The 27,616-nt window shown below is 57.5% G+C and overlaps 2 protein-coding genes across 7 annotated transcripts in view; both read left to right on the top strand.

Moving 5' to 3' along the window:
* The first annotated feature begins 605 nt into the window (after positions 1-605).
* On the top strand, positions 606-24,518 carry LOC105700968 (broad-complex core protein isoforms 1/2/3/4/5). Of its 6 annotated transcripts, none has more exons than XM_012427322.2 (6): positions 606-688; positions 12,853-13,054; positions 13,169-13,360; positions 14,008-14,596; positions 15,003-15,050; positions 21,416-22,149. In XM_012427322.2, exons 2-6 carry the CDS (start codon positions 12,869-12,871, stop codon positions 22,102-22,104), a joined length of 1,704 nt encoding a protein of 567 aa, XP_012282745.1. In that variant the 5' UTR covers positions 606-688; positions 12,853-12,868; the 3' UTR covers positions 22,105-22,149. The 6 variants fall into 6 exon arrangements, with proteins under 6 accessions (XP_012282745.1, XP_012282746.1, XP_012282749.1 ...); XM_012427323.2 differs by lacking the exon at positions 606-688 and adding an exon at positions 8,574-8,651; XM_012427326.1 differs by lacking the exons at positions 606-688; positions 21,416-22,149 and adding exons at positions 11,517-11,582; positions 24,061-24,518.
* A 2,831-nt stretch (positions 24,519-27,349) lies between these two features.
* The window catches only part of LOC105700756 (zinc finger and BTB domain-containing protein 24-like), a 7,675-nt gene continuing 7,408 nt past the window's right edge, over positions 27,350-27,616 (top strand). Inside the window, exon 1 of the mRNA XM_012426908.1 lies at positions 27,350-27,563. Within this exon, the coding sequence (XP_012282331.1) occupies positions 27,350-27,563 (214 nt within the window). The remainder of the gene's footprint in view (positions 27,564-27,616) is intronic.

A 27,616-nucleotide genomic window follows, 5' to 3' on the forward strand; every position in this document is an offset into this window, starting at 1 on the left:
TTGCGACACTCAATAAAAAGTGGTTCCACGAGGTTAACATTTCGGTAACTATACCTCGTCGGGCGTACCCACACAGGGAACTCGGCGAGGCGCGCGCCTCCTCGCGGGGAGCGAGCGGACGACCCGCACACGCTCGGCCGCGCGCGGGCGCGCCGGCTCGGGGGGGCGGCGAGCGCGCCGCCACGCACACGCGGACGCACGCGTGGTGCACGCGGACCCACACAGACGAGGCCGGCCGAAAAACTGCATGGGAGAGGCGCAACGGGCAGAAACCGAACCGCGCTTGAATCAAGTGCTTTGGCCAGTCGCGTTCCCAATCACTCTACGACTAGGTAGTCCCGGTGTCGAAAGGTCTCCCTCGGGTTTCGCCGGAGCCCGTCTCGCTCCCTCTCGCTCGACGCCGAGCCTCGCCCCCAGGAGGCCGCAGGCCCACGGCGACCGGACGCGCAGGGCCCGGCGGGCCCTTCCTCTACCGCCGCCCCACCGGCGCCGGCGCGCCCAGGGCTTCCACGCAGGGGGCGCGCGCCCCCGCCGGGCCCCAGGATACGAGACCCCGACGGGGAGATGGACCCCGCCGAGGGGCCCCGACCCCTGGCTCCGATCCTGCCCCTGGGCCGACCAGCGGCCTAGACCGACCCCGCCGTGGGACCTAGCCACCCGAGCTCCAGTTTCGCCGACCAGGACCGAGGTACGTCCTTCGAGATAGAGCCCGTCGACTCTGCCCCGCGATCTGCGCCGCGCGGGCTGACCTTGAAACCGGGCCGGGCCGCTTCTGGGCCCGGCGACTCCTTCGCGACGTTCTAACCTAAAAGGCCGGTCCGAGTCATCCGCTGAAACGCCCGTAGGAAGTCGACGGGAGGGACCGCGACGGAGATACGCCGCGCATGGGGGAGCGACGGAGACGGAGAGAGACTCGGCCGTGTGCGTCGAGTACGGAGAGGCGCGTGCACGGTTCCTCTACCGACGCGGCGTATCAACGAGGACGTGCACGGGTCGGGGTCTCTCTCTCTCTCTCTTTCCGGCGCGGCGGGCCTAGCGCCGTCTCTCTCTTCCTACGGCATGAGTCAGTCGCTCTCTCCGCTTCTCTCTCCGTTCGCGACGTCTCGTCCAGTGGCTCGGCATCCGCTGCGAGCGCGCGCGAGAACGCCCGTCGTCCTCGCGAGCCCGTGCCCGACTGCGGCCGTTCCGCCGCGGTTAAGGCCGCGGACCGCCCGCGTGGAGAGGGACCGCGCGGCTAGACGATCGCTAGACGGCCCGACCAGCCAAGGCAGACGTTAGAGACCGGTTAGGAAATTGCGTAATCCACGGCCAAGTGCGCCGTCCTTGTCTGAGATCCTTTGTCGGGGCCGGACGGGCCTTTCAGGGTCTGGTTCTCCCGGGGACGGTTCCGACGCCGTAGACGCTCGACGCCAAGTTTCCCCTATTTCCTTGTCAAATTCCCTAGATAACCCGAAACCTGGTCGCATTAACGAAAGCACCTTCTCCGGTCCCGTGGTCCCGGGGTCGGAACGCCCGAGTACGGGGGGAAGTCACGGAAAAAAGGACTCCTAGATCCTTTGCCGACGTCCTTTGGCGCGATTCAGAATTTATTATTCCCCAGGGTGGAATTTGGATCCTTTGAAAAATTCACGGACCGTCTCTCGCGAGTATTTCGGTGATTTTCGATTTTTCTTTGGAGGGAACCTTCGGCGTCCATTCGTCATCTCCAGGAAGTACGTCTTCCCGAGTGATCCCGAGCCCGGAAAAGGAGGTCGGGGGTCCCGCGAGCGGCTCGATCCCCTTTTCCGCGGGGATTCCGCGTCGCGTCGTTCCGACAGGAGAAACCTGTTAGGAAGTGACGCAACCCTTTGAGCCCGCTCGCCCCGTTCCTCGTCCTCTCCGTCCGTTCGTCCTCGCGTTCCTTTTTCTCCCCGCAGCATCCCCGACCCTCGGTCCCCACGCTCCCGTTCTCACGAAAACCAGAGCGCTCGAAATTTGCCCCCATCCGCTTTTTTTCTCCTCCAAAGGGGGGCATCAGGTGTGACCCGCTCACCTGTCCGGTTTCACCTCTGCGGAAAACGCGACCTCGACGGCCGATCCAAGGGATGGGGAGCTCGCGGCGGAAACGCCGGGAAAACCGACCGGGGAAATAAAAATAGTTCGAAAATTTCAGGTCCGCCAAAAAGAAAAAAAAAGAAAAGAGAAAACTGACGCGCCCGGAAAAAATACGACTCTCGGCCGGATAAATATAGCCGCGCGAGTATGGTCGCAAAAATTCCCGGCAAGGTGTACGGACCGCCGCGGATAATCCGCGAAAATTCCGCAGCCTCCCCCTTCCGTTATCAGGCGCCCCCCGTTCTTCCTTCCCACCCCTTTCGGTGATTTATTAACCCGAAATATGAGTCCGCGATCCAGGGGCGAACTATTTACCTGGCCGCGCAAAAACCGCGCATAAACAGGCCGAGAAATGCGGAAAAAAGCGCGGGACGGAGGGGGAGAAAAAATAGGGGGAAAGTCGCGGCGGGCATTCGTGCGTCTGGGAAAAATACGCGGTAGCGGCGTTTTCATCTTTTTCCCCGTTTTTCTCTCGCTTCCTCGGCCCGACCTTTGGGCATCGCCTCGGTCGCGTCTCTTTCGTCTATTTCGCGAAGTTCGTCATTGGAGCTGCACGTGGAGGGGAAGAAATGGCGTTAAAGAAAAATGGAGCGATTCGGCTACGGATGTCGGGATCGTTGGGAGGGGGTTCGAGCGATTAAGGATATCCAGGGGTGGCGGTATTCGTATCTCGAGAAGAGTGTCCTGTTTTTCGAGACGTCTCCCTTTTTTTCGCCTCCTCGACGTCGAGGGGACGAAGTTGCACGGCACGGAACTGGGTGGAATATAAATAGATCGAGAGATGCACGAGTAGAGAGAGGTTAGCGGGCGTAGAGAGTGGCGGTCGAGAGGGGGTGCGGAAAACCGCGAAAAATTCCAGCTGGCCGGCCGATGGCTCTTCCTCTTTGCTCCCCTTTCCCCCGGTCGTCCCCTCGGGAATGGCTGCGTTAAAAGGACGCAAAAGTGCAGCTCGAGTGGGACTCTTCTACGCACTTCCGACCGCCTACGCAGTTCCGTCGCCTATTGAGCGCGAAATCCGTCCGGCGACTCACGTGGGATTTCTTGCGCATCGGGCCGACCTTCGCGCGGCTGCACCGGGTAAACACTCCGCTAAAAAAACAGTCACCGAGATGCACCGGCCGCGACTTTTCCTCCTCGGGACGGGGCAGACCCCGCGGTCCCCTTTCGGCGGGATCCGCGTGTCCGCCGGCGCTGGAAAAAGAAACGCCCCAAATCTGGGAACAACAACTAATCTCGATATCCGAGCCGGCGAGGAGCAAATCGAGCCTGACCGGAGCCGCGAGGAGGTCCGCACTCCGTTTCGCCATCCCGGCCTCGAGAAGTCGACTCTCCAGGGCGTCGTATCGACCTCGGGCCGAAGCCGTCCAAGGAGTCGCGCCGAAACCATAGGCCCGGCCCGAAGAAAGTACACGCGACATCATTCAAATCGGCGATTAGATTAGACGCCTAGTAACTAGATTGCGCCTCCGGTTATCTCTGGAATTAGACGCCGGGGCGACCGCGGGGAATTTAAGCGAGCGCGATTCCGCGACCGAGCGCTGCTCTCTATTTCCCCATCTTTGAGGTTACCTCTCCTTTTCGTTATCGCTCCTCGTTGTTTCCTCGGATCGGGTCGTACTTCTCTTTTGCCACCCTCTGGGGAAGGGTTAAATGCTCTCCGGGGAATTCGGGAGTCAGCTGATCCGCGCGACGGTCCCCGCGCGGGAAGTTACCGCGACGGGAGTATACGCGGGATATTTATGCAAGGGGGCATGCGGTTCTTTCCTATGCTCTTTGTTTCGTGTGGACCGCGTACGGTCGAGCTTTCGCACACGGAGCCACGCACGCCCACGCGTGTACGCGCTGACGCTCGGCCTCGCGCGAATCCTCGACTCTTGTGTGCACTTCCCACATGTCGCCCCAGTGCGTCGAGCCGCTTCGCGAATCGTGGCCCTGGCAAAAATCCCGCCGATCGAATTAAGCTCGTCGCCGAGATCGGCAATCGCGAACGCGACCGGGAATTCCTCGGCCGACCTCGCGGAATAATTCCGAGGAGGTGCCTAGTAGTTCGGCGACCACGATGCCTCTGATCTTGGAAACTTCAGGGAGATATTTCCACGACATTTAATCATATTTAATGGTATTCGGAAATTTGGGCATCCCTTAAAAACCTCCCTCGATTTTGACAAGATGCTTCCTAGGACGTCCTTGGGAGTCCAAGTTAAACCTAACCTAACCTAACCTAACCTAACCTAATACGGTGAAATCCACGGAACTATACCTTTAGAGTTAGATTTTCGCGCGAAGCAAAATACCACCGGGTCTAATTTCCTCGTGCAATTAAAATGCACGCAGCTGTCGGCGTGACGCATTACGTAATGCGTCGAGTTTTACGAAACGACAGGGATACCAGGGCGATACGATCGATAGTCGGGGGAAAGCGACCGGGGAACAATTAAATGGATAAAAAAGTCCGTTGGAAGCGCATCGAGGCAATAATCACGAGAGGGGCTTATCGGAGGCATCTCGCAACGCGGAGAGGCGCGATAAGGGCTTTCCCTCGGCACCGAGGAGGCGAAGACGGCTCCTGGAGGAAGGTCTAGGGTAGGGCAAAGCTCGCTTATTTTTGCGCGTCCTCGGGGCGCAATTAAAGATACATCGGCGACCTCGTTCCCGAGAATGCCCCCGATAATTCGGGAATTCGACCTAGGGAAGAGTCTCGGGCGAGGTGGGTCGCCGCGGGCGGAAAACGCGCGTCAATAGACGCGTAGACGTGGAGTCATCGGTGACCTCGTCGATTCGGGGCCTCGACTACTTCCGGCCATACCGAGAAGCTTCGCGAGCGTTAAATACGGTCAGTAATGTTTCCCGGAAGGACCCATGGCGTCGAAAGTCGGTCGCGTCCAGCCCGGGGCGGTCGCCGCCGAGAGAAACGGCAAACAGGAACGAGACGGGGACGAGAAAACGCGGGAACGCGCGTAAATATCCAGCCGAGCTGGTCCGCGCGCTGTTTAGGAATCCGTACGTGTCGAGCGTAGTAAATGGCAGTCGAAATTAAATATAAACCAGCGCGGTGTCAGTCGCGACGTCCAATTGCGGACACGAGGGGAAGCAGGGTTTCGACGCGGGTTAAACCGTTCGAGTCTTGAACTTTCTCACCTACTCTATTTTCCCTTTGGATTGAAATAGGATTTCCTCGTGTTTGAGATTTTTTCCGAATTTTTCTACGCGTTCGATATGGAATTATCGGGGACTTTGTCAACGGCCTCCGCTGCGCGATCCGGGCCGCGCCCGGCTTCCGTTCCGTTGGAGCGGTCAGGCCGGGCCCGCGGTTCGCTCCGCGCGGGTCTAGCGGAAAGTCAAGGCTACGGCCGCCATTTCGACCTAACCTTGTCGTCGCGTCGCTTAGACGAGAGAGAGAGAGAGAGAGAGAGAAAGAGAGAAGGAGAACGGTCGGTTGTTCGGCCGTTGGCGTGGCGGAGGGCAATGGCTACCAAATGTTTGCTAGCCGACTGGGGGGGGAGCGCGTTGCAGCGACTACTGCCGACCTAACCTCTCCTCCTTTCTTTCCTCTATCTCTATCCCTCTCCCCGTTTCCCGACGCCACCACCGGCGTCGGCAAAGCCACGCGAACGGCGACTCGCAACGTCGTCATCTGGGCCGCCATTTTGGTACCGACGTGATCCCAGAAGTCGAACTTTCCCCGTGATCGACGCGAGGTCCTGCGAGGAGGCCAACCCTTTCCCTCTTGCTGGAACCTCTTGAAGGATCCTATCCCCGAGATCGAGGAGCGGGTTTCCAATGTCCTGGGAGGAAAGGAGCGGCCTCCTGGAAGAGCTTCGCCCCCTCGGCAGGACCTCGCGTCCTTGGCGTGCCTGGGGCCCCGGATTTTTCTTTTCCCGGGCCCTTGGAATTTTCCAAGGATTTCTACATACATTTTAAAGAGAGGGAGGAGGAAATTTGCAGCATTCCAAGACCGTGTCGCCAGTACCGAGAACTCCTGGCGTGTGTCGCACCTGATCCGCGGGGTGGGAGGTGGGTGTTATCGCGATACGTGGATGCAAGGCGGGCAATTCCTGCGTTTTGCGCTCCTCAAGGGCAGCTGAGTCAGCGCACGTCCGCGGAATAGGAAACACATCCTAATTGCATTGTCCGCAGGATTGGATTTGGCGAAAAGACGCGCGTCCGAGTTTCGCCGCCGCCGCCTCCGCCGCGGCCGGGCGGACACGTAACGCGCGCCGCCGGCGGAGGGGGAAGGAAATGGAACAACGGGGGACGGGTATCAAGGTCAAGGTCCCCCGGGTGACGATCCATCGCGGCCCGACCCCGCTTCCCATTGGCCGATCGAAACGCGTCGTGAGTTTCGCCGCCGGCGCCGACTGGTGCGAGTCCGCTCTCCGTCTCTCTCCCTCTGGGGGGGCGGCGGATGACTCGGTCTCTCTCCCTCGCGTTGGTTTCGGGAGCTCTCAAGGGGGAGCCGGGTCGATCTACCTACGACCTCGTCCGCTGCGCCTGGTCTCGGTCTTGGGGAGGGTCAGGGCGTCGATGCCGGTCCTCGCAATCCGGAACTTCGACTCAAGGTCCTGGGAAGGAATCGGCGTCCGATTCGATAATCGACCGATCGACGATCGGCGCGCCGTGGAGGCCCTGGGGAGACGCTCGGCGGAAGTTCGGGGTGAAGAACCTCCAGGGTGGCTCGGGACGTCGGGAGCCGGGTGCGCTCCTCCCCTGGCTCCGCGACCCTAGGAATCCAATCAATAAATATTACAATGGAACCCCGGGGGGGAGGAGGGCGAGGAGGCAGGGTCTCGGGGTCCTGCGAAAGGGGCGCCCCAGTCGGCGGCCGGAGTCCTCCCGGCGTCGCGGCGTCGAACCGGGGCGTCGCTGTCGCTCCGGTCCTCCGTACGTTTGACTTTTCTCTAGTAGCGAATTAAAACCGCGTTCATGCGCAGCCCGCGGAAGGACGTAATGATTTTTTGAGGGGCGAATCGAGTGGGGTCGCGCCGCCAAGGGGACGACGGGGCGACAGGAGCGCCAGAGCCTGGCTACGGGAATCGGCGAGAGGGAGGGAGAGGGACCGAGAGAGGGGCCGAAGGAAGCGAGGAATAAACGCGGGGAAACCGACGCGCTTCCCGCGTCCCGGTGGAGGCGACCGCGATCCCCAGGGCACTCGGGGATCGCTCCCCATGCCGGAAGAAAACTCGCGCTCCGTTCCGGATCCTCGCCCGATCCTTTCCAAATTTTCCCAAAATTCCGCCGCCAACGTTTCCCAGCATCCGCCCCGCGGGCGAGATCGAAATTAAATTCCGCAACATCTTTCCGATATCGCTCTTTTTCCTGGGAATTTCCATTTCGAGTTCGACCGTCCTCTTCCATTCTCGCTTCTAGGGTGGAAAAAAATTCCGGGACGAACCTCAGGACCTGGCCCGCCGATCGGGTCGGCGTCGCCGGGGAGGTCGCGCCTCGCGACGTCTCCCCGCGTCGCGGTCGCGGCTTCGATCGCGCGGCTTGGCTCCGCGGAGGGGAAGAGATGCGCGGGGGGCGTCGGGAGGGGTCTTAAATTCCAGCTCTATTTTTAATTGGAAGTCGTTAGCTTTGCGCATTTTCATCTCGCGAATGGCGCGGCGGCGCGGCGTGGGGCTGGGGCGGGGGCGGCGGGCGGGGGCTCCGCCGGAGACCAGAAGGCAGCGTCCCCCACCAGCGCCACCCCCACCCCACCTCCCCCGGTATCGCCCTCTCGCTCTCTCTTTCTCTCCGCGCTCTCTTTCTCATTTCTTTCTTTCCCTCGCTCCCCTCCCGGGGCCCCCTCTCTCCGCGCACGCACTATTTTTTAGTCCGCACTTATTACGACAGATGTCTCATGCGCCGATAAAGAATAACGGTGGCCTCCAACCGGGTAGTCCCGAGCCGACTCGGTGTGTACGCGTGCCGCGAAGCGCGCTGGGAGTCCGAGTGTCCCTCGCTCTTTCGCGCTCTTTCGCGCTCTCAGCCCTCCCCCCGGTCTCGGCCTCCAGGGCGACCGGCATCTCGCACCCAGACCCATCGGTCGCTGGGGGCTGAGAGCCCCCGAGACCGTGAGCTGGGGACCGACCGACTTCGGGAAAGGGTTCTTTCCCCCGGCGAAGTCGCGACTAGACCCTATCAAGGGGTGAGGGCCGCCGCTGGGAGTCTCGGAGTCATCGATCGACCGATTCCGGACCTGTCCCAACGACTCATCGTTAGAGTTCCCCCGGGTCTGGGAGATCCAAGGATTTCCTTTTCTTTTCCTCCCAGTGGTCGCGGACAATTTTTCTTGGATACGGCGGGCACCGTTGCCTATGACGACGCGGGGAGCGTGACTCTCAGCCCCGCAGACCGCCGGTCGGACGCCGAGGGACGCGACCAGTCGCGCGACTCTCAGTCGCGCACCGAGGCGCCCTCTCGCCCCGCGATACCGCACTAGACCTCGCGAGACCCCTCGCGGATGCAGTTCGCGCGCTCCTTAGAGTGCAACGTGTCCTCGAGGGGATAATGCCGACGCGCGGAGGGTAGGAGACGCCACGCGACGCCACCCCGGTGCTCTCCCTTCATGACGCAAGGTAACGGCCTCGGCCCTACGTCGCTTGGGATTTTTTATTTATTTTTTTTTTTTTTTCACGCGGATCGACCCCCTGCGGACGGGGCACGGAAATATCGCGAGGGTTTCGGGATGGCCACGTTGCTGGGAGGGATCAAGGGGGTGCCGATTTAAGGGGCACCGAGGATGGGATGCGTGATCGGGGAACGTCCAGGAACGAATGCGGGGGGCATGGCGGAATTCTTGATTTTTTAATTGGATCATTGAATTTCGCGAGTTTTATGTTTCGCCTGGAATATCATTTCTAGGGGCGCGGGCCTGAGAATTTTATTTCCGGTTGTCCGACACGAGGGGCTCGGATTTTTCTCCGCGCGCCTCGTCCTCGCATAACTCTCGGTCCAACTTGCTCCGATTTATCCCCTCCGCGGCCATTCCGCGTCCCGTGACGGACGTCCACGCATGCGCCACGCACACGGGGGGACGCAGGAGATTTGCATGCGTTCCTGGCTCGTCCTCGGGCCCGTAAGTTGGTTTCGGGAGACGTTGGCCCTGGATCCAGGACCGTTCCCGCGGGACCCCTGCCAGGTGCTCGCTCCTACCTGCCCGCGGACAATCCTCGGGACCCCGTCCCTTGCCCTGAGCCCCTTCTCCCGAAGTCCCTCCTCGACCGTTTCGACCTGGAAGTCTCAATCCCGTCGCTACTCCGGTCGGGAAGGAACGAAAAGTCGAGGTAGAATTTCCGAAATCTTGACGAATTTCTCGGGGTGTCCCTTGCGCGCGTCTTCCGCGTCTCTTCGCGACGTCCACAAAGGCCGGCGGCCTCCCTTCCACTCGAGGATCGACACCCCCGGTCCGAAAAGGCACACATCGAGGCACGCGTCGGGACACACATTCCGGACCCACACACCGGGGACTCCCCTCTGCCCCTGCCTGCGCGCGGCACGCCACGATTTCGGTCACACTTGCGTACTAGCCACCCGGAGCATCCACGGCGTAGCCCCGGCGTTTTAGGGGTTAGTTTCCCCGCGGTGGCGGCTGAGGACGAGACGCACCGTCCCGCGTTGGGCGCGATCCAGCCGGAAGGGAGCGAATTCGGGATCCGGGACCATGCCCAGGGTGGCGGGACGTCTCTGCCAGGGCAGCTGATCCAGAAGCCGAGGCCGATGGTGGCGGTGCTCGCCGAAATCTGTGGGACATTTTAACGCATCCGAGGAGGTGTTCGAGGTGTACGAGCCTTCGGCGTCGACCTCTCGGCCAGGAGGTCGAAGCCCTCCCGAGCTAAGTCGGACTTGGGAAGGGGTTCCCCCGGGAGTCGCGGGTCCGGGCGTCCACGGGCATGGTCTTTTCGTCAACGGGCTTCCACCGTGTTGGGCGAGTTTCGGCATCGACCACGGACCCTGGGTCCGGATCGACGATGCGCCCTTCGAGGGGATGATCGCGCCTCGAGTGTGAGACCTTCCTGGACGGACCCGGTGGTCGAGTCGCCCGGAAGAAAGTGCCTTGGAAGTCGGTTGAATGGACCCCCGGAGAAGTAGGTGGCCGACCGGCCGATTTGGCCAACCCTTTCGGTCGTTTCTCCATTTTTTCTTGCAATTTCTCCCCCGCTCGAACTAGCGCGGGCCGACGCTCGGCGGAGCGTCTGGCCTGGTAAATTTGTTTTAAGAATCGCCGTTCCTCTTTCTCTTTTTTTTTTATCGCGGCCTCCTGATAACGCTATCAGTGTACGTTTGACGCCTGCACTTTTATATAAACGGGGAATTATTTAATCGCGAGCTCTGGCTCCGCTCCAGCCCGACGACCTAATTTCCTCGCCCTCCGGGATAAAAAGAAGCCGGCGCGGATGCAGTTTTTAGCTCGGCGCATCCCGTAGGCCCGTCGTTAATCAAACTCGGCGTGCACACACAATCGTCCCGAGACTCTTGCACTTTTGCCAGAGCTCGGTCTCGAAAACCAGCCGAAGGCGACCGATTTTCGCCAGAAGGTCCGTTTCCGCCCCCGCGTTCCTGGCGACGCACCCCTGCTCGTCCCTTTCGTCTAGGAGAAATATCGGGAATTTTTAGGGTCGACCCCGACCAGAGACGGCTTCCTCTTGAGACTCCCAAAATTCTCCCTTTTTCGACTTATCCTCGCCCTAAGCCTCGGTTTCCTTGAACGGACTGCTTCCCGACCAAGGCCTCTCCTTCCTGGAAGACCTCCGGCATTTGCGACGTATATTCGCGCAATCAAACAAAACCTGGTGTCGTTTACGTGCGGGGCAGATAGTATAACGCATAACTCAATTCTTCCTCGATTGTTGCACGCCGATGTGGAGTAATTTCACTCTCCGTCGAGGCCCCGTCACGTTTGCCGCCCGATAAGTTCCGACATTCGAGAGTATCAGATAAATCCCGCTCTAGCGGCACCTGGGAGGCCGGACGTCGTTTTTTTTTCTTTCTACCATTTCTCTTTGCGTATCCAAAAATTGGTAAACCCGGTTTTTTTTAGCGAGAAGGACCGCCGAGGTAGATGGAAAAGAATTTCATACAAGGAGGGGAGATCGGGAGGACGAACGATGGGAAATAAATTTAAAAAAAATATATATATGTTGGTATATCGGTATTTTTATACCTTTATACATTGATGGATAAAAAACTATACCCATGCACAAATTACACAGGCGGGTAATTTTATGCAGTGGTCCTTTCGTCGATTACTTTGTATAGGCCGCAGAAGAATGGACGTAGCAGACCGTTCGTCGAGATTCTTTTTTGTTTCCTTTTTTCTATGCCGGTCTCGCATTTCTCCGCAGTTTTTCTAACGGCGCAGTTCGGGCCGTACGGCGTCCTTCGCAGTAGCCCTCTTGTGTTTGGGATCGACGCGTCGTGGAAACCGTCATTCCATCTCCAGACGTTGTTGCGCGTTGACCCGCTGTGTTGTGGCTGGCCGAAAACGAGGACGGGATTCGCTACCTTCGGTTAGTCTCTAATATTCCATCGCGAGGTGATCGGAGGTCCGATTTAGGAGGGGAAAATTCAATCGGCGAAGAAACCGACGGGACCAAGATGGCGGCTCGCCAAGTGCACGTGCCATTGTCGGCGGGCGGACCTCCCGGTGCCTTCTAATTTCCGGTGATCGATCATTACCTATCCCCGAATCCTCCCAGAAGTGTCGGACTAATTCTCGGAGTGCAAATTGCTGTCCCCCGATCGATCCTTCCGTGTCGTCGGTAATTTTCAAGACGCCGCACATAGACGGCGAACATCTGTCCTAACATGGCGAATATATGCAGATGCGATGCCTCGAATTATCTCTGTTTAATATTAGCGTCACGTACGTTTCCACTAAAGATGGATATTCGGCAGAAATACGGCCGCGTTCCCCCCTCGCCCCCCACCCTCGTCCCAGAAATTCGCCATCAGGGAAATTGAATCCAATGTCGTGCTAAATCAATCTTTCGCGTATCTTCGCCGAGATTTTTCCCGCGAATCATCACCCCGGAACGTGCCGAGATCGCCAGATTTATTTCTTTTCTCCTTTCTTTTTTTTCTTTTTTATTACCCGTCCCCGGTGTGCGCAGTAATTGCAAAAGAAGAAAAAAAAATTGCGGAGAGGAGATTCCTTGGAAAATTATTTTCAGTTAGGTTTGGCATTTAGAATTTTTATGAAGGGAGGGTTTTCTTTTTTTTTTTTTTTCAATTGACCGTGTTTTTTAATCGCCCTGTAGGTTGTTGCAAGTATCTCTTGAAATCGAGTCGGGATCGATCGATTTCACCAGGAATCTCACCGAAGTCGACGGCGAAATAATATTTCCTAGAGGCGTGCAATTTTTATACGCTGCAGAGCGTCTCTTTTTCGAAGCCCGCTTTATCGGGCTTTATCAGCGGCTGGCGGACTTATCAGGACTCGTCACGGGCCTAGAGAAATTGAGCCGAAGTGAAATTATTTTTAGCAACCTTCGCCTCGCTCGTCGACCGCAAGAGATTTGCAGTCCTCTAGCACTAGTTGGTCGTCAGCTTGCCGAAAAAAAAAAAAAAAAAAGAAAATTGCGAGTTCCGGGAATTTTATTAATTTCTAATCGTCCTTCGCGGTGAAAACGGGATTTCGGGATTTAGGAAATATAAGGGGCAGGAAATAATAATTTATATACGGGGGGGTAGCCCAGGTTCGACGGAAATACGAAAATTCTACGGATAAGCGAGAGATTCACAGGTAAACTGACCCGCCCTACCGTTGTCCCTTTCCAGGTGAACAGACATAACGATGGTAGATACGCAACACTTTTGCCTGCGATGGAACAACTACCAGAGCAGCATAACGTCAGCCTTTGAGAACCTGCGAGATGACGAGGACTTCGTGGACGTCACTCTGGCCTGCGATGGCAAGAGCCTCAAAGCACATCGAGTGGTACTCTCGGCGTGCAGCCCCTACTTCCGGGAGCTGCTCAAGGTTCGCATCCACCCTGAGACCCGACTATCCCACCCTCCACTGGGAAGAAGAGGCCCTTCTTCAGGGTCCAAGGAGGAGGGCGACGCGTAAACTGGCCTTTTTTTTCCATTGCAGAGTACACCGTGCAAACACCCGGTGATAGTACTCCAGGATGTGGCGTTCAGCGACTTGCACGCCCTGGTAGAGTTCATCTACCATGGCGAGGTCAACGTCCACCAGCGGTCCCTCAGCAGCTTCCTGAAGACCGCCGAGGTCCTCAGGGTATCCGGACTGACGCAGCAGGCCGACCAGAAGGACAGGGATGAGGTAACAGGAACGGGGTCCGGTAGAAAGATCGAAGCCGGCCTTAAGGCCGATCCTCGGATCCGAGTCGGCCTTAAGGCCCAAACGAGGATCGATATCGGGGGGGCCCGGTTTCGCGCTCGGCAGGTTCGAAGTCCCCGTCGTAGTTGGCCGATGTCCACGTTATCGCGAGTCTCCCCCTTATCGACCGGCGGCGCAACTGCACGCCGAAATTTCCGTTATCGCGGGCTGCAGTCCTCCATCGCGATTAAATTTCTCCTCGCGATTGGCATAGGTCAAGCAAACAATGATAATCCGTCCCGCCGACATGGGTCGGGCCTAACGAAAACGAGCTTGAACTCTGCGGATGCTAATTCGGGCCCGCCGATTTATGTACGGGGACGCGGGGCGATGGGCGCCTCGAGAGTCTCGCCATTCCGCGAGTCGATAATCGAAATGGACGCGCGATAAAAGTAGGATATCAGTTGGGGAGGGGACATCGCGGGACGCGAATGACATTCCTTGGCGTGTCGGGGGGGGGGAGATAGTTTTTCCTATTTTTTTATATATTTTTTTTTTCCGCGGAGAGACCCTCGCGTCCCGCACCGTACAGGGGGTGGTTCCTGGTCGGGGGATGTAACGCAGGGATGTTGTCTGTCGGGGTTGCGCAGTTGTCCCACGTGCGCGCATTGGCGGCGGGCGGGAACCACTTGGGGGCGCAGGAGAAGCTGGGCTCGGAGGAGAGGTTCCCCCGGGGCGGGTCGCCCCCGACGCCGGCGACGCCCATGCCGACGACGGTCCAGCAGCTGCTGAGGAGGGCGCAGATCCGCAGGAACGAGAGGCGCACCCCGGACATCCACGAGGAGTCGGTCAAGCGACCCAGGTGGCCCTCGCCACCCCTCAACAACAACGACGCCACCCCGACCGACTTCTCGATGGTGAAGAACAACCACCTGGCCAAGGTCGAGGGGAACGGCGTCGCCGAGGACCCCATCCAGCTGGACGAGACCATCAAGACGGAGCCGCTCGAGCTGACCGGGGGCAACGGGGGCAACGGGGGCCCCAACGAGGACTCCTCCGACTCGGGGGCGGCCGCCTCCGACAAGCCCCCCGCCTCCGCCAGCAGCAACGAGCACGAACCCGAGCCCGAACACCCTCCGACCTCCAACTTCCTCCCCGAGAGCAAGCTCTTCGGCTCCACCCCCGGCAGCTTCAACTTCAGCATGGCGGCCCTGGCCACCGACCACACGCCTCTCTCGGGTGAGTCCTCCATCCTTCTCGACCCCGCTCTGGCCTGTACGCAACGGTTTGGATTATATATATTTTTTTTTTTTTTTCGTCAATTTTCAAATTCTCTCCTTTTTCTCATTGACGAGAAGTCCCGAAGTAGGAGACGACTCGGTGAGAAAAAAAAATCCCTTGAAGGAGATATTTGATTTTTCTACGGTATCGAGGAATGTTCATCGGGCTCAAGTGAAATCGGACTAATTGCCGCATCCGATTAATTTCAGTCGATTCGAGGGGAAATAATTATTCCATCGAATTAAGGAAATATTTCCCCGGTTCTCTCCTCGGGGTGGAGAAAGTGCGTACAGGCCGCGTCGGTCGCGAGCTCTGGTTATCTCGGCGCCTCGATTGTGACGCGTAACGATAGTGAAATTTCCAGGTCTTGGCCATGGACTGCAGACACCGGACCTGGCGGGCACGTCGCAAGGTAAGGAGAACTGAGCCCTGCATTTAAATATATATACACACACATATATATGCATATATATATATATTCCGTGACCTCTGGCCCTGTAAAATCACAAGAATCGTGGAGTAGTCGCGGCTCTCCGATCGAGCGAGTCTCTCCTCTCGAATCGTGCGTCTCTCTCCGGCGTTGATCGATCGATCGGATCGCTGGATCGCCGATAGATCTGGACCAGTCGCTCCCGTCGTTCTTCTGATTTTCCCAAGGGCGCTCTACGCTACTCTCTCTCTCTGTTGGACAAGCGGCCGAGCCGGCGCGTCGTCGCGTCGTCGCGTCGTCGCGTCGTCGCGTCGTCGCGTCGACGCGTCGACGCGGTGCATCGGTGCATAGGATGCACCGACTCGGCCAGCTCGACGGCGTCGCCCCGAGTGGTGCGGTCGAACTATCCAAAAAGCGTGTGCTGCGTGGAAAGAGGAAAACCGAGGAAAAAAAAAAATACGATACGAAAAAACGACACGAAAAAAAAAAAATACAGCGAAACCAAAAAAAAATGAAAATGTACATACAGTATAGCGAAAGGAACGCAACTGCCCGACATACGGCTATGTCCGTGTGCTCGCATCTCTCCACGTGTCTACGTATAGACGCACGCACTACATGCATATATATGTATATGAGAAGTATATGAAAACGCGAGAAGGGCGACGATTTTCTCCGATTGGTTGAGGTCGAAACGAGCACTACCCCTGTCTTGCTTTGGAAGGTCCGAGACGCGCGTCTTTAATTGGCATGCGAATTTTCTTTTTTTTTTCCTCTATTCGATTTTTTTCCCCCAACCCCCAACCCCCCACCCACCGACCACCCCTCCGCCCGGATCATCGGAATCATCATACATCCAAATCGCGCCATCGAATTCGCTTGCACTGGCACGTTGTCTCTTGATCTTTTTTTCTTCCTCTCTCTCTGGCTCTTTCTCTCTTTCGCTCTGTCGCTCACGCTCTCCGCGCGGAACCGCCCGCGAGTTTTCCCGATTTGGACGGTTTTTCCGGAATGTTTTAGGATTTTTCTTTTCCTCCTTCTCCCCTTAATTCTTCGCCGGCGAAAAGGTGACACGGTGAATGGGTCTGGCTCGTTACCGAAGGAAACTCCTCACGTCTCTGTGTTCCCTGTATTCTGTATTCCTCTTTCTCTCTCTCTCACTCTTGCTAGCTCCTGCCATCATCTCGAATTTCGCGCCCTCTAGTGATTTTTCACCCTGGAGGGAAAATGTATCCCTCTAGGGAGGGGATGAATTTGTACGTTGTCTATATGCGAAATTAGACCGGGTCGTGATTACGGTGCGGTACCTCGCCGCAACTCGAGGAAAAGTCCGTGACATCGGGAAATTATGAAATTCTCGTTCGCGAGGACCTTTTTCGAAGGAGGGCGAAGACGAGGGAGAAGAGGGGGAGGGACGTGGGACTCTGGAAGGGTTGCTGGATCTTTGGGGGGAGGGACTGACTTTTGTTTACCCGATCAGCTGATCGAGGGTTCCACGTGACTTTTGTACTCGGCGACCCCCCAGGGGGCGAGGGTCCCTTTTTTCCTCCAGAATTTGGATCATGACTATAAATCGACTATATCGATCACCATTGCCATTATCAGGGGGGGGGGCGAATATGTGCATATGAAATTGCTGAGTCGGGCGCGTTGCTCCGGGTTCTGTCGATTCCCCCTCCCCCCCCCCGATTTCGAGATCCCGGAATCGTACCCGTGATAAAACACTCGAGCCATCCTCGATCGACTCCAGGAGAAGACCAGGGAATTTCTGGGCGTTGGCACCCCTGCAACCCCAAGCTGGGGAAACGTTGCACCGAAAGCGCAGCCTCGCTAAGCTCCCATAGCGGACTTTAGTCGTAAGCTGCTTTATTATGAAACTCCGAAACGTATTTGTTTCGAGAGCTGAAGAGGATACGATAGGACGGCCGGTTATCGCCTTCTGCATTGGTTTATTGTTACTTGACCCGTATAACAATAATATTGCACTATCGCGACCAGCCTCGGGTGCATTAGAACAGCGAAAGAGAAGAGTGGCGAGCAGACCGGGTTTGGGATCTATGGGGGTGATTTTTCAGAATTTTCCGGGCGAACCCCTCCCTTTCCTTGGAACGTCGATGAGAGATCCTGGATAAAAATCCCGAGGAGCGCCCAGGACTTCCTGGATCCTCGTGAATATTGTTCCGGGTGGGGGATTCGAAAGGAGAAGACTTTCTTCCCACCTCTCCCGGAACGGGACACGTAGGGAGGAATCGGTGGCGTCGGATAATCCCGTTTCCGTCCTTTTTATATAACTCCGGGGTCGCATAGGTGCATCGTCGGGCGTCGATGTGCGTGTCGCGACTCCACGCCGGGACGACATTGTAACGCGGAGCATAATTTTATTTCCCCGGGCCCCTTCGGAGCGGCCCGCCCTTATCTCGGCTCGTACATCCGCGTATTCGCATATCTTAACTCGGTCCGCACGGCCGTTTTGAATGCGACCATTCATCGGCGAAGAGGCCCGTAACTTTCCTTTTCCCCCCCGCGTGGCCCGGCCCCTTGGTCGCGGGCTTTTTTCAACCCCGAAATCCCCGGGCGTACGTATCCGCGTTAGCGCGGCCAAGTAAAGGAAAAGGAAAAGGAAAATGGCGCCGGTGGGTAGCAACGGATCCGGCATTCTAGGTCGGCGGGGGGGGGGGAAGGGGGGGGAGAAAAATCACTTTTAGAATTCCGACCGGCGGTAACAGTTGTTTGCGTTGATAGAGAATCGCCCCGCGTATCTTCCTCCTCTTGTCGAACCGTTTGCGAAACCGCGAGCCGAGGATCCGTCTAATTCTACCTTATCGGCGGACTCTCGACGTATACCGGGTGGGAGCTTTCGCTCGGACTTTTACTTAGAACTAGCCGGGGTAACGAGAGGAGCACTCGTGCCGGGAGGTCCTCTCCTAAGGCCTCGAAGAGGCGAAGAAAGAGACTTACTCCGGGGGGTTCATTGGGAACAGGGTGCCGGGGTCGGTTTCGGGGTCCCACCCGAGTGGGTGGGGGTTTCGGGATTCCTGGACGTCGCTAAATTCCCGGATAATAGGGATCATCGTTCTCGCCTAGGTAGAGCCTTGGCCGGAATTGCAAATCCCCAAGTCAAACCCGAGTCAGCCAATCGCGGGCTCGACGAGCAGATGCTGATCAAATTCAGGTGCGACTCTCTGCGAGCAAATTCCCCCTCTTCCCCCCCCCCCCCTCATATATTTGAACGCCTGGCTTATGCTAGGTTAGGACTGAACAAGTTATCGGGGGGCCATGTCGATAAGGAAACAGATGTTATTCGCGAAATTCAAGGTCCCTCTATCAGTCCGGTGAGTCGTGGCCAACGAAAATGGCCGGACTAAAAATAAGCCGGCCTTGTTCCCCAACATGGCCGACCGGTATTGCCGATGGCGGAGGAAAGGAAGGGTTCCGAGGGAAACCCGGAAACGGAGGAATCGAGATATCGAGGCACCTCGAGGTCGGCCAAACTGCGAGGACTTCGCCGCGAGGCGGTCCCGGGGGGCGCCTCGAGGAGCTCGTTGTTCGTTAAATAGAAAATAATTATTATCGCGTAATCGCGTCGACGGGGGATCGGGGGGCGAGGTGAAATTCAGTCGGACAGGGAATAAAAGGAAGGGCCGATCGAATGGGACATTCGGGAGAGTCCGGGAAGAGAGCGGGGGCGCTCCCGACTCTTCCACGGCGATAAACTTTCGTCGTTATCTCGACGTAAATAAATGTCCCGTCCATTCTTTCGCTCCAATTAGGTCCGGCGTCCTCCCCCCCCTGGGGCATTTATCGCCCTTAGCGCGTAATGTCGTTATGTAAAAAATAATGACCGAAAGACGGAACGCGCACTCGTTATGCCAGACCTCGGCCGGATGTGCGCCGCTTTGTTCGCTAGGTTTAGCCCGCTAGGATTGCCCCTTCTCGTCGTTTCGTGCCCTCCTTCTTTATTCCTCTTCTCTCCTCCGTCCTCTTCTTCTCTCGTTACGAGTTCCGAAAGCGGGGTTCCAAACGTGGCCCTACCCCGAAAATCGCTTTTCGAGGAGCGTCTCTCCGCGCCGAGGCGCGCCGCCATCTTTCTTCGGCGTGTCGGCCTTTCGCGTTCACCTGGTGGAAAAAGGAGAAAGAAAAGAAATACATCTAGACAGATGTCCGTTTAAGGGTTCCTTCCTTCCGGCGATTCGAGTAGTTTTTGAAGAAAACCCGAAAAGAGTTTCTTCTCCATCGGTCCACTTTTCCACGCGTTTGGGGCCTTCCTCTTCGGCAGGACTTTTCCAAAATGGGGGATTCCTGCGGTCCCGGGAGAGGACGGGAAAGCGAGGGACGGCCTCTCGCCGAAGGATATGCATATTTTTAGCGTGTTTTGCATCCGAGATTGTTTTGCAGAGTCGGACGCGCGCAGGTCCGGACCCCATGGCGTCGGTGGACTCGCGGCTTCCCTTCCTTTTTCTTCGGGTTTCCCCTTTCTCCGCTCTCTCTCTCTCTCTTTCTCTTTCCCCCCGCCTCGCGGCCTCTCGGTCGGTCTTTCTCTCTCCTCGCGAGTAACCTGTTGTAAGCTCGCGGCGTAAAAATAGCGCGGCGAGCGAACTACTTTCTGCGCTGCATCGGGCGAGCCGCTTCCGATGCGCCTCTTCCTCCTCCTCGCTTCTTTTAAATATATCCCTCCCCTGCAGCCCCCCTCCTCTTCCTCGCCGAATTCCGGCTCGAGGAAACGGAGCCGAGGGAAATCGCCGATAGCACCCCACGTCGACCTCCGGGGATAATCTTCGCTCCCGGGGAAAAAAATTGGCGAAATTTTCGTCGAGCCGGCGGGTTCGACTTTCCACTTTCGGCGCGGCCAGCGCCATCCCACGGCGCCGCGGCGAACCTCGTCGCCAAAGCGGACTCGCGGGGGTACTCTCGTCTCTCTCTTCCGCGCGGCCTAGGCATCGCTCCTTCCTCGTCGCTCCCTTCCGGCGAGGCCAAACCCTCTCTCTCTCTCTTCTCCGATTTTTCCTCCATTTCGCCGCGCCGCGCGCTTCCACCCGGCGACCATTCCAAGGTCAGCACGCATCGCAACGACATTCGGCGGAAAGTATTATCTCTAATGCGCAAACTCGCTTATCGCGGTGCGTCCAGGTCTAGTCGCTTGTTTTTTCGCCGACGTCACTTTATCAATGATGAACTTGAGGTGACCTCGCCAACTGCGCAACGGAGGTGCAAGAGAGTGCACGTCGCGTGCCGAGAGGCCTGGTCTCGCAACAAGTGGACCCTCGCTTCGTTCGGGGAGGACCTAAACGAAATTCGGCGAGGAACGGAAAGAGAGAAAGGAAAAGAAAAGGAATTGGGATGAATCCCGAGGTCCCGGCCTCCGCGATTCCGGCAAAGCCCTCCGCCAGGCCGAGGAGGGTGAAAACGGCGCGGGGATCCCCGACATGGCCGAAACTGCCTATTCCGCTGAGCCCGGCACACGACCAATCCATATCCCAGACGGACCCGTCCTTACCGCCATAAAGCTTTGCCAGCGAGCCCGCCCCATAAGGGGATAAAAACGGCAGCTCGATACGGCCAGACCTGACCGGGATTTTGATCCTGGCACGGGGACCTCCCCTTGTAAACCGCCCTGGCAACCCCATCGGCGACCACCGTCGGGGTGGCCCTGCTCGGCGAAGGGGTTGCAGGAGCGTCGCCGGGACCTCGTATCCAGGACTACGGGGTACTTTAAGGCCGGCGCGACCAACCCCGAAGGCACTGATATTTTTCCCTCGGCGAGTTGGCCTATTGATCGCGGAACGCCCGGCAGCTCGCTCAGAGTCAACATCAGTCATAATACAGAGCCATGGTGGGGTTATTAAGAATAATACGCATCCTAGGTATCCCCCTTGCCAGGGGGTGGCTTTAGCGGGGTGCGTTGCCTAGGTAACCGGCCGGGTAAAATCCCGCAAAGAACCGACTCGGCTGGCTAGGAACGGCTCCGCTGTATCGACATCCCATCGTCTCTCGGTACCGCGGAAGATGCGACACTTTTCACCGCGCGGTTTGCCCTTCTCGCCGGCGTCCCCAGGACGCGCTCGGTCGTGGAAGAGGTTACCCACGAGGAGACGGAATCTAGACACCGCGGATGCGACGGTGGGTGGTCCGCACCCCGTCGCATTGATTTCCCACCGGTTTGTCCACCTTAAAGGGCGGTTATGGCGCAGGAGCGCGCAGCGCGGGAGGACTTGCCCAGCACGTGGACAGGAGGCGAGAGAACGGAAGCGCCGAGAGAGCGCTAGTTTCGCAGGTCGAGGTCGAAACCCCCAGCGGCTGGTCGGCAGCCCTTGAGTACCCGGACTCAGCCCCCTCCTCTTTGGTTGCAGACCAGGAGGTCGCAGAGGAGGACGGGGGTTGGCAGTCCGATACGAGGAACGAGGACCACCAGAGTCAGACCGCCATGACGGACCGAAGTCCACCTAGTCAGCCCATGGACGACGCCGAGGACCAGAAGCCGAATTGCGAGCTGCTCCACCAGGAGCTCCCGATAATCGACCTGCTGGACGACATCGGCGACGGCATGCAGATCGTCCTCAAGTCGGAGCCCCTGTCGCCGAAGCTGGACATCGTCGACGAGCTGGAGTCCCAACTGGCGGAGGAGTCGGAGTACGTGGTCGAGAGGAGACTGGCGGCCACGCAGAGGAAATACCGAGGAAAACGCCCACCGGGACCGGAGGCGACCTCGGCAGAGTCCAGCAGCGCCTCCCAGGATGCCCAGCGACCCCTGCCCAATCTCCAGGAGGTGGCCAGGAGGCAGGTGGACCCCGACATGGGCGCCGGTCACAGAGGCAGCAGTGCCACGTACTGCAGCTTCTGCCAGAAGACCTTCTCCAGGGCCTGGTCCCTCCAGAGGCACCTGGCGGACACGCACTTCTACGTGCCTCAGTCCCTGGCCTGCGACCAGTGCGGTAGGAGTTACAAGTCCAGGAACAGCCTGGTCAGCCACAAGAGTCAGTACCACGGCAGGAAGGACAGGAAGGAGCAGGAGACCCAGTTCGAGATCACGTTCTCATGAAGCTAGACCCAAGGACCCCCGCGGATAGGGACGTCGGTCCCCGGTCGATCCTGCGGGTCGCGGAGGGTCATTTCCCTCGACACCCTTCAGGGGCCCAACCTGGGGTTCGATCTCGACTCCCGGCCCGTTTGTCACGAGTCGACCGGATGAGAAAATCCCTGGAAACGTTCCCGGTGGCGTCCTCGGGTCGGCCCGTTTTGGGCCTAAGGGACTCGAGCCTTGGGCACGGGGAACGGGGAACGGGGAACGGGGAACGAGAGGGCCCTTTAAAGCCGCAAACCCGAAGAGAAAGTCCCGGGGCAGGTGTCGGTGCCTCCGACTCCCGGACCCGAGGCCCGACCTCGGGGTTGAGGGTCTTCGCCGGTTCTCTTATTACGCTCCGCGCGGCTAACGGAGGAAAAAAAAGTGAGATTATTTATGTAACCGGCCCGGCCGACACGCCGGATAGAGTAATAAATTATTACATGTATTGCGTTAATGTAGGAGCACGTAATTAGCCAACCCACCAGTGTAACTTGTACATGTTAGACGCACGAATAAAAAGGAAACTCCGTGAGGAATCGGCCAGTTAAATGTCGCGCCTCGAGTCGCGCGTCCCCTTGTCTCGCGTCCCCGCGACGAGCCCCCGTCTTCGGGATTTTGCGACCACTCGTCCCCCTTTCCTGGCTCCCACCTCGCGAAGATTCAAGGTCCGGGGAGAAGTAGGATCCGTGGGGCCGCCTCGGAGTCGGCGAAACGGCGCCGAGGGGCGACGGGACTCTCCGGAGACGCGTAGACGCCAACATGGCCGCCAGGAAAGAAAGACCTTCACCGCTTCATCGCATCAGCCCATTGATATGAATCATAACCTGTAAATAGACATCGGACACGTGTACATATACTTATATATATACATATACATATACATGTATATACTATCGCGAGGACACGTCCTCCGCTCTGCTGTAAATAATACGCATCACCATGGAACCATCCGGTGCTCTGACCACTAATAACGTCATCGGCCTCTCAATTGGTACCTGGAATATCTTGGATTTGCTTGCACTCTACTATTCACCTAAATCCGACCCGGGGTTGCCATGGTACACCACTATATGTATGTAATATATATATATTGCCGACCCTCTACCGCAGGAGCAACTAAACACTTCGGAAGAGCCCGACCGGCCGAGCGGCGCACTAACTCGCAGCGCCATCCGTGGGCCGGGGAGGGAAGCTCGTGGGGCGCTCCCCTCGGCCGGCCCGCGAACCTAGTTCGCCTTTACCTAGGCAGCCAGGTGGCCGAGTCGACGGATTTAGACCTAGAGCCGAGAGACCGCTCGCGCTGGGTCAGGCTCTTCCGAAAGCGCGTCCACCTTGTCCGCGGGCGAACGGAAAGCGAAAGGGGGCCGCATCTAAACGCCCGAGTATCGGTGCACGGCTTGCTCGCGAGGTGGCGGTGTTATCGGAGGAAGTGCCGGGACGAGAAAGGACAGAAAAGGCCCGAGAGACGGGAAAAAAAAAAAAGCATAGATCGAAAACACGCAAGAGGGCTGATCAGAGGGCGACGCCCTAGCGTGGCGTAGAGCGCCCCTCGCCACGTGGAGGCCCCCGGAGTCCGCCTCGCAACCGACGTCTCGCGAGACGGAAACTATGTGTAGAGACCAAACGAAAAACCAAAAAAAAATATATATATACATATACAGTATACACGAAGCCCGGAAAAACAGACGAGCGAGCACGAAAAGTCCGAAGGTCCACCGGAGGTTAACAAAATATATACATATAAAAAATGGCCGAGAGAGAACGAGAGTCCCACCGGAGGGCGGAGTTCCGGGAGGAGTAGGAAGCGCAAAAGACAAAAAATGCTAAGCGACATGACCCACGAAAAAAAAAACAAAAAAAAAAATCGAACGAAACACCTGCTCAGCGTTCGAACGTCAAAAACCGTAACCATGTGTCTGGTTCTGCCGCCAGGTCTGTTGGCCGGCAGCAGCGCGACCGATGAGTTTCGATGCGAGCCCTGCAACAAAAACCTGACCTCCCTTACAAGGTTGAAGCGGCACATACAGAACGTGCACACCAGGCCCAGCAAGGAACCGATCTGTACCATCTGCAAGCGGGTTTACTCCAGCCTTAACAGCCTGAGGAACCACAAGAGCATCTACCACCGGCAGCACGCCAAGAACGAGCAGCAGCGCAAGCAGGAGGAACAGAGAGAACGAGAGAGGGGCCACCTCGGCCGGCTGCAGCAGCAGCAGCTACTGCAGCAGGGTCAGCAGCAGCAGCTGCAGCAGCAGTGCCACCAGCAGCAGCCCCACCTTGGATGAGCGAGAGGGAGGCGACGCGCGTGCCCCGACGCCATCTTGGTTCTGCACGCTGTGTCTTAAGCAAGATGGCGCCGATACTCGCGGGTGGAGGTCCCACTGAGAGAAAAAGACGCCGAAGCTGGTGGGGTGTCCCGGGTACCCCTTGATCGCCGGGATATCGAGATGTTCCCGGTATTTCCGGTACCCCGCGACCAAGTCCTCTCGTATTCACCTGCCGGGGAGTTTTCGTCGGACTGGGGAAGAGTCTCCACTGGGGGGAACCGGAAGCTGCGCAGGAGGGCCCCGGGTTGATCGACCTTACGTTGGTCAATCGTCGACACCTTTGCCAGGTTCCTCAGTTTTTACACGGTCCGGGAGGACGTCTCGGGTGTCCTTGGGCTCTCCCAGGATATCTCGTCCGGATAGCTTCCGTTCTCACCTGGTCCACCTTGAGACTGGATCGCTTCTGGGACCGTTTGCGAAGTGGGTCCCGGTGAAGGGACCGGCTGCTGGTTTCGGGGTCCTCGTTTTTTTCTCTCAGGGGAGGAAAGAGGGGAAATTAAGGATCGAGCCTTTGGGAGGGGAGCTTCGGGGCCCGTTCTTTCCTTCCGACTCTCTCACCCGGGGAGCGCACGGTGCTGGTCGCGTTATACCCTACTACTGGAGCGTCCTGATTGTATAGAAGTTCAATTTGTTGATATATATATCTGGGATCGAGACCCTTCCATGTTACGCCACTTGTAAATAATCGTTGGTCGAGCTAGGCTTCGCCGGTTTTCTTTTCGTCTCGGGATCGGTGGCAGGGGGGTTCACTTTCGTCTTTGACACGGGCTTCGTCGGTTTCATTAAGAACAACGCTAGTACAAATAATAAAAACACGTTACGTTATCGATTAGAGCTATATTAAGTCTAGGGTGGTGAGTCGCGAGGTGGGGAGTCACTCGCCGTTTGGCGATTCGGCCGGAAGTGCTCCGTGGGTTAAGGACTAAAAAATGATTTCGACTTCCGGCCCTCGCGACGTTGTCTCGGTACGGGAGGAAAGGAAAATAACATTCCGCCATTCCGGGATTTTCTCGCGAGGTCCTCGATTTTTTTAGCAGCCGTCCAGAAGCCTAGGAAACGTCCTCGATTTTTCCTCCCCACTTTTTCTTCGTCGAGACCGGAAGTCGGAAGAGTCAAGCGAGTCGGCGACTCGCTAATTCCGGCCTGCAAGTTCCGAAACTAGAAAAGCTCCGAGACTTCGAGCTGGCCGCCTCCCGGGAGGCAGTTCAAATGTTGACGGAACATGTTGAGGAATTCGCGAGGCACCGCGACATCCGGAAACTTGATTTCCCCGGCTCGGAAGTTTCCCGAAGAAACGGGGGAGGGGAGTCGAGGGACGACTCGCGAGAAAATGCGGAGGAACTTTCTTTAACCGACGGACGATCGGGCTTGCTTTAGAGAGGGCCGCGAGGAACGACGTTGACTAAAATTAATTAATCGAGATGAGAAGGAAAGGAAGAAAGAGTGAAAAAAAAAAGAATAAAAAGAGGAGAATCGGGCACGAGGAGCCGAAAACGGCGTCGACGACGTTCGAGAATTACGTTGCACCCGAGTGCCGGGGACGTTCTGTGATGATTTCGAGGGTGAAGGGGGAGAAATTGTGATACGTCGAACGATTTTGATGCGGAGGGGAAAAAAAAAATTTGGTATAAAAAAATGGCTCGAAAAAGGAATAAAAATATAAACGATAAGTCTCGAGAAAGGGGGAGGAGGCATCCCGGGATATCGTGGCCGATCGCTCGCTTTTAGGATCAATCGATACCACGATTGTTAAGCGTACCTCCACGGGGACCCTGCGGCAGGGATGCACCCGATGCACCCTAGCGTTGTACATAGGACGTTTTATACCTGAGTTTTGCGACATAATATATTTTTACGACTAATTATCCCTTCCTCACATCTCTCGTTTATCCGTTCTTTGGGGGCCAGGGTAACCAGAAACTTTTTGTTCCATTGTACTCGCGCAAGTTGTTCTCATTATTTATGAATAAACGTTTCCTTTATACTTGAACACCGCCAACGCGTCGACCAATCCCTCGCCTCGAGCCAGCCGAGCGACGTCGTCCTCGGGAAGCGTCCCGAGAGCGCGTCCGAAAAGTCAAGATCGACGCCTGGGGTCCGGGACGAAACGGCGACCTCCAGTCCTTCCCAGATCCCGGTCCAGGTCCAAAACCTGGTCCAAGACCTGGTCCAGAACCTGGTCCAGAACCTGGTCCAAAACCCCATGGACGCGACTCGGCCGGAAACGGGGGACCAGCTCCGCCGACCGGGGCGAGGACGCCTCGCGGCGTCGCGGGTAGGATATCCATGATCAATGACAAACCAGAGCCCCGAGTCTTTGTTGTCTGAGCGTACATAGACCGACCAGGAGAGACTTGATCCGACCAGGAGAGACCGTATCAGGGAAAGGAGGGAACCCTCGTCCTCGGCCTCGTCCTCGCCCGAGGCCGAGGGTAAGGCCGCCTAGCCGGGTAAGGACGCCAGGGCGGAAATTTGGGATGCGATCGAGAGAAGACGAGAGACCCCCTTCTGGTTTCGAGCTACCACCAGCTACCGATGTCTCCACACACGATATTAATGGCAGCCGTATCTTTGTTCTTGTTTGTTCCCGGTCCCGCTCGCTCGGCTATACGTGCTCTGGTTCGTCATTGTTCCGTGTGTACCTCTACCTTCACGAACGGATTTGCGCTGGGGGTCCATCCACACGTGGCTCTATCTGTGTCGCCTGTCCACCCGTCAATTGGTTCGTAATACGGATATACTTATTAATTGGGACATCCATGTGCATTTTTAACGGTGCTTGGTTGCTGCTTGCCGGACATTAATCACGCCCCATGCGGCCTGCGGGATTAACCCCGACTACACGACCCCGACGACCACCCTGACCGTCAGGGGTACCATCGGCCATCCTAGCGATGAGACTCTCTCACCCTCTGTACGGCAGGCTGCTGCCTCCAGGGGTCTGCTACACGTGCGACGTGTGCGGCAAGACCTTGTCGACCAAATTGACGCTCAAGCGGCACAAAGAGCAGCAGCACTTCCAGCCGCTCAATAGCGCCGTTTGCGTCCTCTGTCACAAAGTGTTCCGGACTCTGAACAGCCTGAACAACCATAAGAGCATCTACCACCGTAGACCGAAATAAGAGAGCTTAGGCCCCGCGGGTTAGGGGGTGGGTGGGTGG

This window comes from Orussus abietinus, unplaced genomic scaffold, assembly GCF_000612105.2.
Source record: "Orussus abietinus isolate OABI.00-Male unplaced genomic scaffold, Oabi_2.0 scaffold9, whole genome shotgun sequence".
NCBI lineage: Eukaryota > Metazoa > Arthropoda > Insecta > Hymenoptera > Orussidae > Orussus > Orussus abietinus.